This window comes from Loxodonta africana, chromosome 4, assembly GCF_030014295.1.
Source record: "Loxodonta africana isolate mLoxAfr1 chromosome 4, mLoxAfr1.hap2, whole genome shotgun sequence".
Classification (NCBI taxonomy): Eukaryota; Metazoa; Chordata; class Mammalia; order Proboscidea; family Elephantidae; genus Loxodonta; species Loxodonta africana.
In genome coordinates, this window is record NC_087345.1 from 9,092,852 (window position 1) to 9,107,280 (window position 14,429).

A 14,429-nucleotide genomic window follows, 5' to 3' on the forward strand; every position below is an offset into this window, starting at 1 on the left:
CCTTCTCATTTTTCCATTAATGCTGAGACTCTATGGTTGGGATGCTTATTGGATTTAACTCCCATAACTGAGCCTCTGTCTCTCAACACCCACTGCTGTTGGGGTTCTTATGCAAGGGGTTTTTATCTGAGATGCTCAATACCCTTGGAACATCCACTTCATTCTTCACAGTATCCCTGTCAGCTGAGAAAAAAAGAAAATCCTGTACTTTAATTGTATTAATAACAGGCAACAGCAAATACCTGTGTGGCCTGTGTATGTGACAGCATCGTGTTTGCCTCTCATGTAGGTTTTCACTGGCTTTGAAGATTCTGTCTTGCTGGGGCCACGTGGACAGCCCAGCATTTGTATCTGAATATTCTATGAAACATTTGCCAAAAGAGTTTGAATTTTCTGTTCAAATATAAATGAGGTCTACTTTGAAAGTTCCATATTCTTTTCCAGCCATGGCACTCAGGCAGATAATACCCCTTGTACCTGGTTTGCATGTGACAAGATAGTCTTGATGATTGGGATTCTCAGACCACCCCTGCATTCTGAATGACACAGCTCTGTGGTGGTAGAAAGATAATAGTAGGAGAGGAACTGGAAGATCAGGTGTAATTAGCTGGGGGAATGGAAGATCGGGGGGTACAGTATATCTGAAACTCTAGAGAAGACTGAATTTTCTTGGTGCTTATTTCATTTTATCTGTGAATGGTGTGTAAAGAAATAGAAATAATACTCCGTATTAGTAATGAAACCCAGAACTCTCTTTAGTTTTATCACAAAAGAACTTAAATCAGATACTCCCCAAATAGGTAGGATTAGCTAAAGAAGCAGTCTCCAGATTTCGCGCCCTGAATTCCACCTTCTTCTTGGAATGTGTCCTTTTTAAGTCTCCAGCTTAAGTATAAGCATGAAATATTTTCCATGGGTTCTGTCAACTGAGGCATGCTGTAGCATTTTCAAAAGGGAACTTTACTAAATGAAGTATTAAGGGGGAATAGTAATGATATCGTTGCTGATACAGCACAAAATCAGAGAAATATCCAAGTCTAAAGTATCTGCACTGCAGGTCTAAAGAGCTAGTCCAACTTCACAGTCCCTGTCCTGTCTCCCTTTCCTCCTGGTTCCTTCTGACTGTCTCACAAGGACAAATGTCTTCTTGTCCCGCCTCACAGTGTTCTCACTGTCCTAACCCCTTCCTAGCCAAGGTTGAATGACCACTTTTCACTCTGGTCTGCCTGGGTGTAGACTTTCTTAAGTCATACTTGAGCCTCATCAAATATAATAGTAAGAGTCTGGTGAGTGTCCAACAGTCCCTTACATTGACAGCCCCTCCTCTTCATGTCCACTCAACATTTACTGAGCAATTACTGTGTGCCCTTGGGATATAGAGGTGAAAAAGATAGTGCTAATGATTTCTGTATCAAACAGCAATTTTTTTTGGTGCTTGCCACATGCTCAGCCCTGTACCAGGGGCTATAATAGAAGTAACCAGACGGGGCTGTGGAAGTTTTAAAGGGGCTTTGTCACCCAGGCTGAGGCAGACTGTTGAAGGCTTTCCTCAAGCTGGTAATACCTGTGACTTGAGGATGTGCTTGCTTTAGCATCCAAGGACGTATTACCGGGAGTTCTCCTTTCAGTACCACTGAGTAAGTGCCTGCTGGATCAGTCCTCCCAGAGATATCAATAAATTCTGGACAATGTTGAATGAATGAGTGAATAAGTAAATAAATAAATGGACAAGTACCTGAAGGTACTGGAGAGTGAAACAAAGCAAACAGATTCTGAAGAGGAGTTGACCCTTGGAGAATGGGAATGAAATGGGGCAGGTTTCCAATTTTTATAGCTTTCCACTTGAGTAAAGGCTGAAGTTGGTGGCACATAGAACAGATAAACAGTGATAGAAAACCAACAGTCTTTCTGATCTGAAGGCCAGAAGGCAGAGGTCAGGGGGACTACTGCCACTAGAAAGTGAAGAGGGATTTCTGAAAAAGAGAGAGCCAGAAAATGAATGCCTCAAATTTGGTGTATAAATTCTGCCCAAATCTCTGGATGAACCTGTACTATACATGAGCAAGGAAAGATTGCAAGTAGTCTAGCTAAGGGTAAAAGAACTTAAACTTAGATTTAAGCTGCTGCACTACAGACCTTTTTAGTTAGAGTCCAACCTAGTTAATTTTCCTGCTCAAACAAACAAAAATCTTCACTGTTTGAAGAAACATAACACAATCCAGAGTCTCCAGACCATAACATTCACAAATATCCAGGATGCAATCCAAAATTACTTAACATATGAAAAAATAGGGAACTGTGGCCCTGCTGAAAAGAAAAGACTCTAATATGACCTAGATGTTAAAATTGAGAGTCAAAAACTTCAAAGTAGCTATTATAACTATGATCACGGATGCAAAGGAAAATACATTCATACACTCATAAGGAATGAAAATATAGGAAATCTTGGAAGTGAAATAGAAATTATAAAAAGACCCAAATGGAAATTCTAAAACTGAAAAATGAAATATCTGAAATAAAAAGTTCACCAGATGGGCTTAACCACAGAATAGAAATGACAAAAAGAGGAATTAGTGAATTTGAAGAAAGGTCAATAGAAGTTATACAAACTGTAGAAGAATAAAAAGGATAGGGAAAAAAACTGTGCCTCAGGGATAGGTCAAACAATATCAAAAGGTCTAACATAGATGTAATTGGAGTCAAAAAAGGAAAGAAGAGAAAAACTAGAGAAGAGGACATATTTGAAGAAATAATGGCTGATATTTTCCCAGTGTGGTGAAAGACATACATTTTGAGATTCAAAAGTTCAGAAAACTCTAAGTAAGATAATTACAAAGAAAATTAAAACTGCTGAAAACCAAAGTCAAAGAGAAAATCTTGAAAGCAGAAAAAAAGCGGCACATTACAAACTGGGAACAATGATTTCAATGACCACTTACCTCTTATCAGAAACAACGGAGGCCAGAAGACAGTGGGGCAACATCTTTAAAGACCCGCGAGGAAAAATACAAACAAAAGACCCTCTCAATCTGAATTTTATACCCAGCAAATGTCTCCTTCAAGAATGAAGGTGAAATAACATTTTCAGTAAAAGAAAACCAAGATAAGCCATTGCCAGTAGATCTTACTATAAGAAATGCTAAAGGAAGTTCTTCAGACTGATGGAATATAATGTCAAGTACAGACTTAGATCTTCAGGAAGGAACAAAGAGCATTAGAAATGGTAAATATCTGATTAAAAATAAATGGCCATCTTTTTCTCTTAATTAAAAAAATACATGAATTTATAAGGCAAAAATCATAACATTGTCTTATAGAGTTTATAATGTATGTAGCTGTAAAACAAATGACAACTGTAATATAAAGGCAGGTAAGGACTTATTTGGTTGTAAGCTTTCTTCATTTTGTGTGGAGTGGTACAAAATTAACTCTAAATAGACTGAAAAGTTGAAGCTGTATGTTGTACTCTCTAGAGCAACCACACATTATCAGAGGGACCAATGCCTGGAGAAGGACATCATGCTTAGTAACGTAAAGGATCAGCAAATAAGAGGAAGATCTTTAATGAGATGGATTGACACAATGGCAGCAACAAGGGGCTCAAACATACCAACAATCATGAAGATGGTTCAGGACCAGGCACCATTTTGTTCTATTATACATAGGGTTGCTGAGTCAGGCCTGACTTGACAGCACCTAACAACAACAACATATCCAAAAAAACCCATTGTCGTCGAGTTGATCCCAACTCATAGTGACCCACATAGAGAAACTGGTGGATGGTTCTCTCATACTGTGCTTTTCAGTAGCTGGGCTTAGTAGAGACTTGAGTCACTCACTCAGCTTTGTTGTTGAGCACCTACCCTGGTGCACCTTTTCTTCACTAAGAGAACCCAGCAACCATTCCACAAAATGTTGTGACCTCTTGAGGAAGAACCAGTCTGCCAGCTTGTGAAAAATGTAACTACTGTCACTGAGCAATTTGTGTAGAAATTGCCAAATGGGAACCTAATTTGCTGTGTTTCAACAAAAAACAATAAAATACCATTTTAAAAATGTTGAAAAAAGAACCAGCCTACCATCTAGGAGACATCACAGGGATCTCAGAAGTGACCCTGGTGAATCAGAAGATGTCGGCCTTGCCAAAGCCACCAAGCCATGTTTTGTCACTCTTCAAGGAACTTCCTTAAGGAAATGCTTCCCGGAAATGCCCAAAGGAGATTTCTGAATGGTTAAGCATTTTCACATATGTCTCATAAAAGTTGCAGTTTAGCCTTACGTTGCCTTATTGTGAATTGCCTCCAAGGGTTGTGATAAATCTCTTTGATTTGCTGTGGTGTTCATCTTAGAAGTGGGAGTGGTGCAAGGGGGAGCCTCAAAAGAGGCGGGGGAAACATCGACATCTGTGAGACGCTCGGCACCTCTTTGGTGATCGTGCTCTCTGGTTTTCATCCCTTTGGTGATCGTGCTCTCTGGTTTTCGTGTCCTCCGTGGGGCTCCGCACCGACAGAGATTACACGCCTACAATGCTGGACAGGCTGCTTAGGGCACAATGACTCTCCCAGGCGCTTCGCATCCCTCCAGGCTATGAAACATTTGCCTGCAGACATTTTCTTACTCTCCATTACATATGTTTTTATGAAAGGACAGAGTGAGGGGGAATTTGCAATGAATAATTCATTCGTAGTTGTTTTCAAATAAAAAATTATTTTTCAAAGATAGCAACCAGTATGTCCCCTTCAGAGGCCCGTTACTGCTGTGGCTGCCTCTGGGCATGCCTCAGCTTTCTGTCTAAACGTCCCCGACTCCCGTGCTGGGACAGGCTCCTCTGTAGGTCTGGGATGGGGTGTGTGTGCAGATGGCACGCCGCTATCAGAATTCCAGGCACGCTCTGCCCACGCACATCCCCGGGCAGGCCCCAGGGATACACTTGGAATCCGGATCCGCTCACCTGGGCTCCCCAGGCAACACCACACCTCCACACCTTCCTATTCCCTCCCTCCGATCCTGCACCAAGCCCGGCCTGAGGCTTGTCTACCTCGGGCCCACACACGCAAGGCAAGGCCAAGGGCTGACGGATTCCATCAATGAAGGCACAACCAGCCACTTTAATATTGAGACAGTTTATTACTTACGTGCACAGCAAAAAGAAGAAGCCAGCAGTGCCTACGGCTTGGATCCTAGTCCTACACACCAAGAACAGGACCCCAGAGCACCAGCAGCCGATGACTGCAGTGCCAGCAGTGGCGTCCCCATCACTGAGGAGCCACCTAGACTGCAGCTGAGTGGACTTACATTCTGGAGCTCTGTTCTGAGGGCATGGAACAGGAAGTGCCATGTCTCACCATAAGCCAGGAGGCGATGAGAAGCTGTCTCACGACAGCTTCGCAGGGGAGACAGGAAGGCTGGTGGGAGGTGGCCTCATGGCAGCTCCTTAGAGACCTCCCATCCATTCCAGAGGGTCACAGGGTGTTCCAGCAAGATTCAAGTGAGCTGCGGTTCAAGCCTGTGCTTATGTGGATCTGCGCAAGGCTGCGAGGGCACCACAGCCTATGTTACTGTCCCACCGTCATGTCCTGGGGGCCCTGGTAGCACGGTGCTAACTGAAAGGTTAGTAGTTCCAATCCACCAGCTGCTCCTTGGAAACCCTATGGAGCAGTCCTACTCTGTCCTATAAGGTCACTATGAATCAGAATTGGCAGTAGTGGATAAATGGGTGTCATTTCTTGGAGGCATAGTGGCTAAAATGATTGACTGCTAACTGAAAGGTCAGGGGTTCAAAACCACTAGTGGCTCCGCAGGAGAAGTACGTGGCAGTCCACTCCCGTAGAGGTTTACAGCCTCGGAAACCCTGTGGGGTCACCAGCAGTGGAAACTGATGTAACTGCAGTGGGTTTTTGTGTGTGTCATTTTCTGCCCATTTCTACCACTCCTCTTCTTTGTCCGGCCCCAATGACCTTATACCAAAAATGGAGTTCACCACAGTGGTTAAGAATAAGAACTGGATTGGAACTCCAGTTCTGTCAGTCCCTACTCATCAGATTGGGTGAGTCACCTAAGCTCTCTAAGCCTCGGTTTCCACATCTTTAAAATGGGCATAGTAAGAATACCGTTTCAAGGCTTGTGGTAAGGGTTGGATGAGATTGATTTAATGCGTGTAAAGGACTCAGCAAGATGCCTGGCACATAAAACCCCTGCCGTCCAGTTGATTACGGCTCATGGCAACCCTGTAGGACAGAGTAGAGCTGCCCCATAGAGTTTCCAAGGCTGTAACCTTTACGGAAGCAGACTGCCCCATCTTTCTCCCTGGGAGCAGCTGGTAGGTTTGAACCACCAACCTTTCGGTTAACAGCTGAGCACTTAACTGCTGGGTCTTGCCGGGCACATAATAGGCAATACTATGACCACATGATGGTGACAAAGATGATGATGATGAAGAAGAAGATGATGATAATGATGGAATAAACACTCTTCTACCTGGTGCCCTGTCCCTTCCCCCCATTGAAGGCAGCACTGCAGCTGTGGCCCCTCTATTCCTCTCCTCTGTGACCTGCCCTGGCTTCCTGTGGCATCAGAAGCCGATACATGTTAATGACACCTCCATGTGTGCCCACACACCACACACACCCTTTCTTCAAGACCCATCTCCTAACTCTTCAGAAAGACTTTCTCCTCTGTCCTGGGTGGGTTCTGCCATCCTGGACGTCTCTGGCCCTTAGCTGCACAGACCTGTCCTGGTGGGTTCCGCCATCCTGGACGTCTCTGGCCTTTAGCTGCACAGACCTGTCCTGGTGGGTTCCTCCATCCTGGACATCTCTGGCCCTTAGCTACGCAGACACGCTTTGAACTGTGATTCTATGTCTTTTTCTCACTTAAACTGTGAATTATTTGAGAGCACCTCCCCAAAGCCTCCCTTCTGGGGGTGGCTTACCTCCAGGCAGGTCGTCCCTCTGCATTGTCAACTGACTGACCGATGGCCAAAGGACGGTGACATCATCTCTCCCATGAACAGCCCAGCCAATCAGCCTCTTAGGAAGGCATCTTCTAGAGGGTTCCGCTTCAGCCTTCGCAGTACGGGGAAGTGTGCTTGCTTGCTAGCCCTCCCGCTGCACACACCCAGCTAGAAGCTGTGGACGTAGCTCCTGCCGGCTTGAGTGAAGAGATGATAAATAATTCCCGGTGAGGGAACTAGCATAAGGAGAGGAAAAGGGGTGTCCATAAATGTCCCACCAACCACTGCTTAAGTAGCCGGCAGTTTAAACTGTAGATCGTAATGAAACTTTCATGGAAGTGTTAGTGTTTTCCTTCCCCAAACCACCTGGTTTGTTTTGTTCGTGTTTTGTTGACTATGTGTGAGTATGACTCTAACTCACGAGACTTGAAAGCCAGCGCAGTCACCACAACGCCGAATCTGAATACCTTGGATGGCCGGCCTTTGACAGTCTGCCCCTTTGTTCACTCACTCACTCACTCAACAAACACAGCCTTGTGCTGGGGACCAGGGACGCAGGACAGCAGGACACTGGGCCCCGCCCTTGGGGTCTGTGGGTTGGGGGGGAGGGGTGCAGACAAGTAATAATCAGGGGCTGGGCCGGGGGTAGTGGTGAGCGGCTGCTGGTCAGGAGGGACTGCGGAGCCGTGGCCCACGGGACAGCCTGACCGCCTCTCTGCCTCTCTGCCTTCCTTTGCCAGGTACTAGAAGCTCATGGAATGCCCATGGATGACGATCAGTACACCCTGCTGACCGCAAAGCTAGGATTTAGAAAAGAAGGGATGAGTTACCTTGATTTTGCAACAGGATTCGAAGGTAGCTAATCACTGAGCGTGGACCCCGGCCGGGACACAGCGGGGGCAGCTCGGGAGTCTTTCCTGCAAAGGCTGCTCAGGCTGAAGTGGCAGAAGTCCAGAGGCTGGGATGGTGTGCATTATGTGATTGGAAACAGTCATTTTTATTTCGTTTTCTCGGACTGTGTTTAGGCCTTCTGCTGGCACTAAGGTAGACAGGACTGTGAGGGCAGAATTTGGCCCGATTTTGTCTTCTGCAAATGTAGAGCACAGTTGGTTCAGAACTTTGACTCCAAAGCCTGTGCTGCTTCACTCCCACCTCTTGTCCTTGAAGATAGTTCTCCTAAAAGTTAAAAAACGAAAACCCAACCACTTGCTGTTGAGTCGATACCGACTCATGGTGACCACGTATGTGTCAAAGTAGAACTGTGCTCCACACGGTTTTCAATGGCTGGTTTTTTGGGAAGTAGATCACCAGGCCTTTTTTCTGAAGCGCCTCTGGGTGGACTTGAACTGCCGGCCTTTGGGTCAGCAGCCAAGTGCTTAGCCATCTGGGCCATCCAGAGACTCCCTCCTAACAACAGATGTTGATTGTAGTTACTGATAGCCATTGTGCACCCCCCCTTTATACAGATAAGGAGGCAGAGGTTCCAGGGGGGTCACCAGCCACTGCCCTTCCCCCTCCCCATGGTTGTTAGGAAATTCATTTTGTACAGGCTGCAGCTGGCCCTTCAGGTTCCCCTCTGGTCCATACTCTAAAGCCGCACCTTAACACGGACGCGCACACGCATGCACGCACCCACGCACGCACGCACGCACACATCAATGGGATACCCTTCTGTTTGGCTACAAATGAACCGCAGGTGGGACAGAGCAGAACCCAAAGCCCTGTGTTTGCATGTTGACACCCTCCAGGCATGCATCTGGGGCTGATGAGTGATGGTAGCCAATCTCTGCTAAAGGGACTGGCCCTGTGACTCCTTACCAGGAAACCCTGGAGGCAGGCTGCCATTGTGGAGGCCCTCCTCGCCCCCGCCTTGCTATTTCTAGAGCTGGAGAGCGGGCATTCGTGAGAAATGACCCTGCGAGAGGCCCCAGCCTTACTGCAGAATGAACTGACAGGATCATTGGGTCTATGGGAAGCCCTGCTGGAGTAGTGGTTAAGAGCGACGGCTGCTAACCCAAAGGTCCGCAGTTCGAAGCCACGAGGCGCTCCTTGGAAACCCTACAGGGCAGTCCTACTCCGTCCTTAGGGTCACTGTCGACTGGAAAGCAACTGATTTGGGTCTATATTTTAACATTTTGAGAGAAAATAAAAAGAAGGAAAAGGTTCCCACATTTATCCTAGAGAGTCCTTCCAGATGCATGCACGTTTCGGGTGTGGATATCTGGGTCACTCGCCCCAGATCCCAGAGCTGGTGACTCAGGTGCAGAGTGGGAACTGACTCAGTGCCCATCAGCTGCCCAGCCCCCTTCTCCCCGCCCTTTCCTCTTCTCTGTCTTCACATCCCCACCCCACCTCCCTGACCCGTCTCCTCCCTGTGCTCCGGGCAGCCTGGCTATCCTTCATCAGCCCCCCCACCCCGCCCCCCAGTGCTGCCTCTGCTTCCGGCGAGCTGAGGCCCCTGGCCCACCCGGGCAGGGGCCAGAGGTGGGCGAGGCAGAGGAGCCACATTGGGCAGGAAGGAGCCTGAGTGGAGGCCAGCGTGGCCCAGCTGTCGGGAGGTAGAGTGGGCCCGCATTTATCTTACAGAGAGCTTCCAGGTGTATGCTTTCCAGGTGAGGGAACAGGGCCCAGGAGAAGTAGGTCCCTCACCCCGGGCCCCAGAGCTGGCCAGTGGGGTGCAGAGCAGGGAACACGTGTGTCATATACATTGGAATTAGCATGGAGTGGAGACAATAGGGTGCTCTGGTGCACAGGGCGGGGCCCTTTAGGGAGGGCTTCCAGGAGGAGGTGATTCCTGAAATGAATTCTAAACTCTAAGCCTGTGCTGGCCAGAAAGAGAAGGTGTCTGGACATCCTGTCAACTGCGTCTCCTAGAGGCCCCATCAGTGGAGGAGTGGTCATGACACGTGCAGAGAACCATATCTAAAGAGAAGTCCCCGCCTTATCGCCTGGCTTTTAGACAAGGCCACACCCACCCTATCCAGCCTGATAGAAATGGGTTGATTTTTGCACAGAGAGCACCCCCTCCCCCCAGTTTTAGTGGAGAGGGCATAATTCTGTCATCAGCCTGGCCTCTGGGACCTGACTGTCCTGAATTCAGCCCTGCTGTCCATGAGCTCTAGAACCTTGGAGAAGTTGGGAGAACCCTTTGAGTCTTCTCATATGTAAAATGGGTCTAATAGTAAGCTTCCCTGTGTATAAGCTAGGCATTAGAAGAGTATCTACTTCCTAGCGTTGTCGAAAGGACCAAAAAAGATATGAAGGCCCCTAAGTGGTACAGTGGTTAAGCGGTTAAGCCAAAGGTTGGTGCTTGGAACCTACCAGCTGCTCTGTGGGAGAAGGATGAGGCAGTCTGCTTCCATAAAGATTACAGCCTTGGAAACCCTATGGGACAATTCTACTATGTCCTATAGGTTCACTAGGAGTCAGAATTGACTCGATGTCAGTGGCTTTTTTTTTTTTTTTTTGGGTTAAACATAATATCGGAGTCCCTGAGTGGTGCAAATGGTTAACACGCTCGGCTGCCACCTGAAAGTTTGGAAGTTTGAGTCTACCCAGAGGCGCCTTGGAAGAAAGGCCTGGAGAACTACTTCCCAAAAATTCAGCCACTGAAAACCCCATGGAGCGCAGCTCTACTCCAACACACGGGGGGTTGGTTGCCATGGGTCAGAGTTGATTCAGTGGCGTCTGCTGATATAGGCATAGTATCCAGGAGACACCTGGCCAGAATCTCTCTGTTGAATTAATGAATGTTAAAAGGATCACACGTTTCTGTGTTTAGAAAGTAATTCTAGAACACAAAAAGAGGCAGGCATTCTCCCTCTCTGCCTCTGGGAATCCAGAGCCACCTGAGACATAGTCCCCAGTGTTGAGGAAGGACAGAGAAATAAGACAAGCAAACACATGGGGCACTGTCATACGAGATAGGCAGGGGTAAAAGTATGTCCTGATTGTCTAGAGAATCCCTTTCGAAACAGGAAAATTTCTAAGAAACTGAAGGAAAATAAACCAGAGCCTGACAAAGTTAAAGCCTGCCATTCTGAGAGCAGTGGCCGAGTCGCGGGATCGCACCCCTGGGTGGTATTTTAACAGGATTCGGAACAGGAAGAAATAAACAGTGCTGATGGAGAGATACGGATACCTCGAACGCGGGTCTTCTGATTGATGTCTTTGTTTTAGATACGGAAATGAGTCGGCCAGAATCGACTAGAACTCAGACTCCAGTTCTGACAAAAAGTTACGTGAACAGTCACTTCATAACTGCTGAAGAATGCCTGAAGCTTTTCCCCGGGAGACTGAAGGAGTCCTTCCGGGTAATTTGTGGCCTGCCCTCCCCTCCTCAGTCTCATCCATTCCACCATGTGGCCTAGTCGGCCCAGGGGGCACCAAGAGAGGGGAGAACATGCGACTCAGCCTTGGCCAGAGACGGTGCCGCCTGCCCTTCTCCCCTTGCCTGGGGGTGGGGTACAGCCTGCCCTTCTCCCCTTGCCTGGGGGTGGGGTACAGTCTGCCCCTTCTCCCCTTGCCTGGGGGTGGGGTACAGCCTGCACCTTCTCGCCTTGCCTGGGGGTGGGGTACAGTCTGCCCCTTTACCCCTTGCCTGGAGGTGCGGTACAGCCTGCCCTTCCCCCCTTGCCTGGGGGTGGGGTACAGCCTTTCGTTCTCCCCTTGCCTGGGGGTGGGGTACAGCCTGCCCTTCCCCCCTTGCCTGGGGGTGGGGTACAGCCTGCCCTTCCCCCCTGGCCTGGGGGTGCAGCTGCCCCTTCTTCCCTTGCCTTGGGGGTACTTAACTTTGAGACCCCCCCCAGGTCTGTCCCTGTTGCCGACCTTTGCTGTGACTGCTTGCTGCCTCTCAAAGGCTCCAGAGGAGTGAGGGTACCCTCCTCACCAGGGAGGTCAGGTGGGAAGAGGCCATGACAACAGTGTCACAGTAAATTTCGGGTCCATTCATCCCTTCCCTTCCATTCCATGGCTCACTCACCAGCAGGCACCACACACTAAATCTTTACAGAAGAAGGCTGTCACGTCTTTCTCCCACGGAGCTGCTGGTAGATTCAAACCACCAACCTTTCGTTTAGCAGCTGGGCACTTAACCACTGTGCCAGCATGGCTCCTCCTGTATGCCAGAACCCATGCTGGATGCTGGGATCCAGGATGCAGCCCAGGCCCAGAGATCTCAGTCCAGAGGACACAGATGGTAAACGCGTGCTCATATATGTCGCGATTGGCTATGGAGAAGGAACGTAGGATGCTCTGGGGCTCAGGGCAAGGGCCCCCGTAGGGAGGGCTTCGTGGAGGAGGTGACTCCTGAAATGACTCCTAAACTCTAAGCCTGTGCTGGCCAGAAAAAGAGGGAGCAAACAACAGACAAGGCCTCGTGAGCAAGGTGACGGCAGATAGGTGCCAGGCTTTAGGGAAGAGCATGTGGCTGGCCTATTAGGACGAGGCAGGGTCTGCGTGCCCAAGCATGGCAGACTAGAATGGAGAAACAGACCTTCCAGCAGAGAGGGAGGTACAGAGCAGCCTGAATGGGGTCAGTGCTGAGAAGTAAAAGACGGGGATTAAAATGGGAAGGCAGGGAGATGGGTTTAATAAGCTGAGCTGTATTTGCTGCAAAATAGGTCTCAGGGTCCCCAGGAATTAGAATGGATTCCATCCCAGGGGATGGAGGCTCCAGGTATGGGGGGAGCGGATGGTAGGTCATGTGGAGGAGAACATCCAGGGAGAAGGGGGTGGAGGGACCTGGTGGCAGAGCTGCCTCCTAGGGGGGACACTACAGCTCACATTGTCCTGCCTTCTGAAACAGCTTCCCCACGCTGATGGCCAGTCAGAGACTCATTGTGGTGACCAAGCTACTATTTGAAAACAAACATACTCACAGTGACCATCTAGCTGGGGTTTTGCAGGGTCTCCTGACTTTGGACCTTCCATCCCACCCTCAGACCGTGCATCCTAATGTGCAGTTTGAATAAATCCGGTCATGGTGTGCATACATGGAGAAGGTTAGCCCTAGTCTCTACACAGACCTAAAACACAGCGGAGACAAGTGCTCTGAGAATCCCAGTGTTGGCTTGAGCCTGGGGGAGGCGGGGTCATTCTGTGGTCGAAGCCCTGTTCTCTGAAGAGGGAACGCTGGCTGGCTAGGAGGTGGTGGCGGGAAGGACGTTGAGAGGCAGGAAGGAGCAGCGTCTTTTAAATTGATTTCTGCAGTATTTACCACAGTGATTGCACACATTAGGTGCTGAGTAATGAGTAAACACGGACCGCTCTGTCCACAAAATCCCAGAACATTTTAATTAGGCACTTGAGTCGGGCGCTTGCTTTATATCAAAAATAACCACTTAGGGAGGACCCCGTAGCATGAACGTATGAGTGCAGTACCCCGAAAACACCAGATCACCTCTTGGGTGACAGGCTGCATTAGGCACAGATGAGAGCCGGGGTACTAGAACAGTCTCTGCAACTTTCTAAGCCAGCCGTGTTCTCCGTGCTTTACATGTATTAAGGCATTTAATCCGCACGACAACCCGATCCCCATTTTACAGGTGAGAAAACGGATGCATGGAGAGGGTGGGAATTGTCCGAGGTCACACTGCTGCTCAGTGGCAGGGCTGGGGACTTGAAGCTGAGGCGTCTGCCACCAGAGCGTGCCTTTACACACTATGCAGCGCTGCCTCTCAGCCACAAGTTCCCTGTGGGCCCTGAACCTCAGTCTCCTCATCTGCAAAATGGAAATCCCAAGCCAGCCTTGCAGTGCAGTGGGCGGGGTAAAACACACCAGGCTCAGACACGGAACGTGTTTATCTGAGTCCTCGACATGGAGCACAGGCCTCTGGGTGGCCTGTGGGCATGCCACTGTGTACGCTGTCTTCCTGTCCATTGTAGACAGAAGTTGCCAACCATCATAAAATCTGTGTAAAAATCTATAGAAAAATCCTGATCAAAAGAGGGAGAATGCAGAACAGAACTTAAAATTCTTGCAGGCTCCAGACTTCCTGGAGCCATGGAGGCTGGATGAACCTCTGAAACTATTTAAACCTTAAACCAAAAACATACCCGAAGTCTTCTTAAAAACAAACAACGGTTTATCGTAACTAGCATTATGCTCTTTTAAGAACTGGCCATATGGACTCAAACTGACGACAGCAACTCAAAAGATTAGATGGGAATCTTGAGGGGGAAGCGAGTTTATGTTAACAGGGGAGGAACAACTCGGGAAAGAGGGTGAGAACGGTTGCACAGCTTGACTAATGTGATCAGTGTTACTTAACTGTACATGTGGAAACTGTTGGATTGGTGTATGTTTTGCTGTGTGTATTCAAAAAACTATATAAAACAAACCACAGCATGAGTTTTACACGTTCCAGAAAACTCCAATACACACTCCTGTTCTTATTTCCAGTAGTGAGGATTTTACCACTAACTGGGAGAGTCAGGGGAAAAGGGAGCTGGAGTATGTAATTTCCTGGGGAAGAGC

At 48.4% G+C, this 14,429-nt stretch overlaps 1 protein-coding gene across 1 annotated transcript in view; it reads left to right on the forward strand.

Moving 5' to 3' along the window:
- EFCAB6 (EF-hand calcium binding domain 6) overlaps positions 1-14,429 on the forward strand; it is a 338,133-nt gene that overhangs the window by 171,133 nt on the left and 152,571 nt on the right. Inside the window, exons 16-17 of the mRNA XM_003419798.3 lie at positions 7,693-7,807; positions 11,132-11,265. Of these exons, the coding sequence (XP_003419846.2) occupies positions 7,693-7,807; positions 11,132-11,265 (249 nt within the window). The remainder of the gene's footprint in view (positions 1-7,692; positions 7,808-11,131; positions 11,266-14,429) is intronic.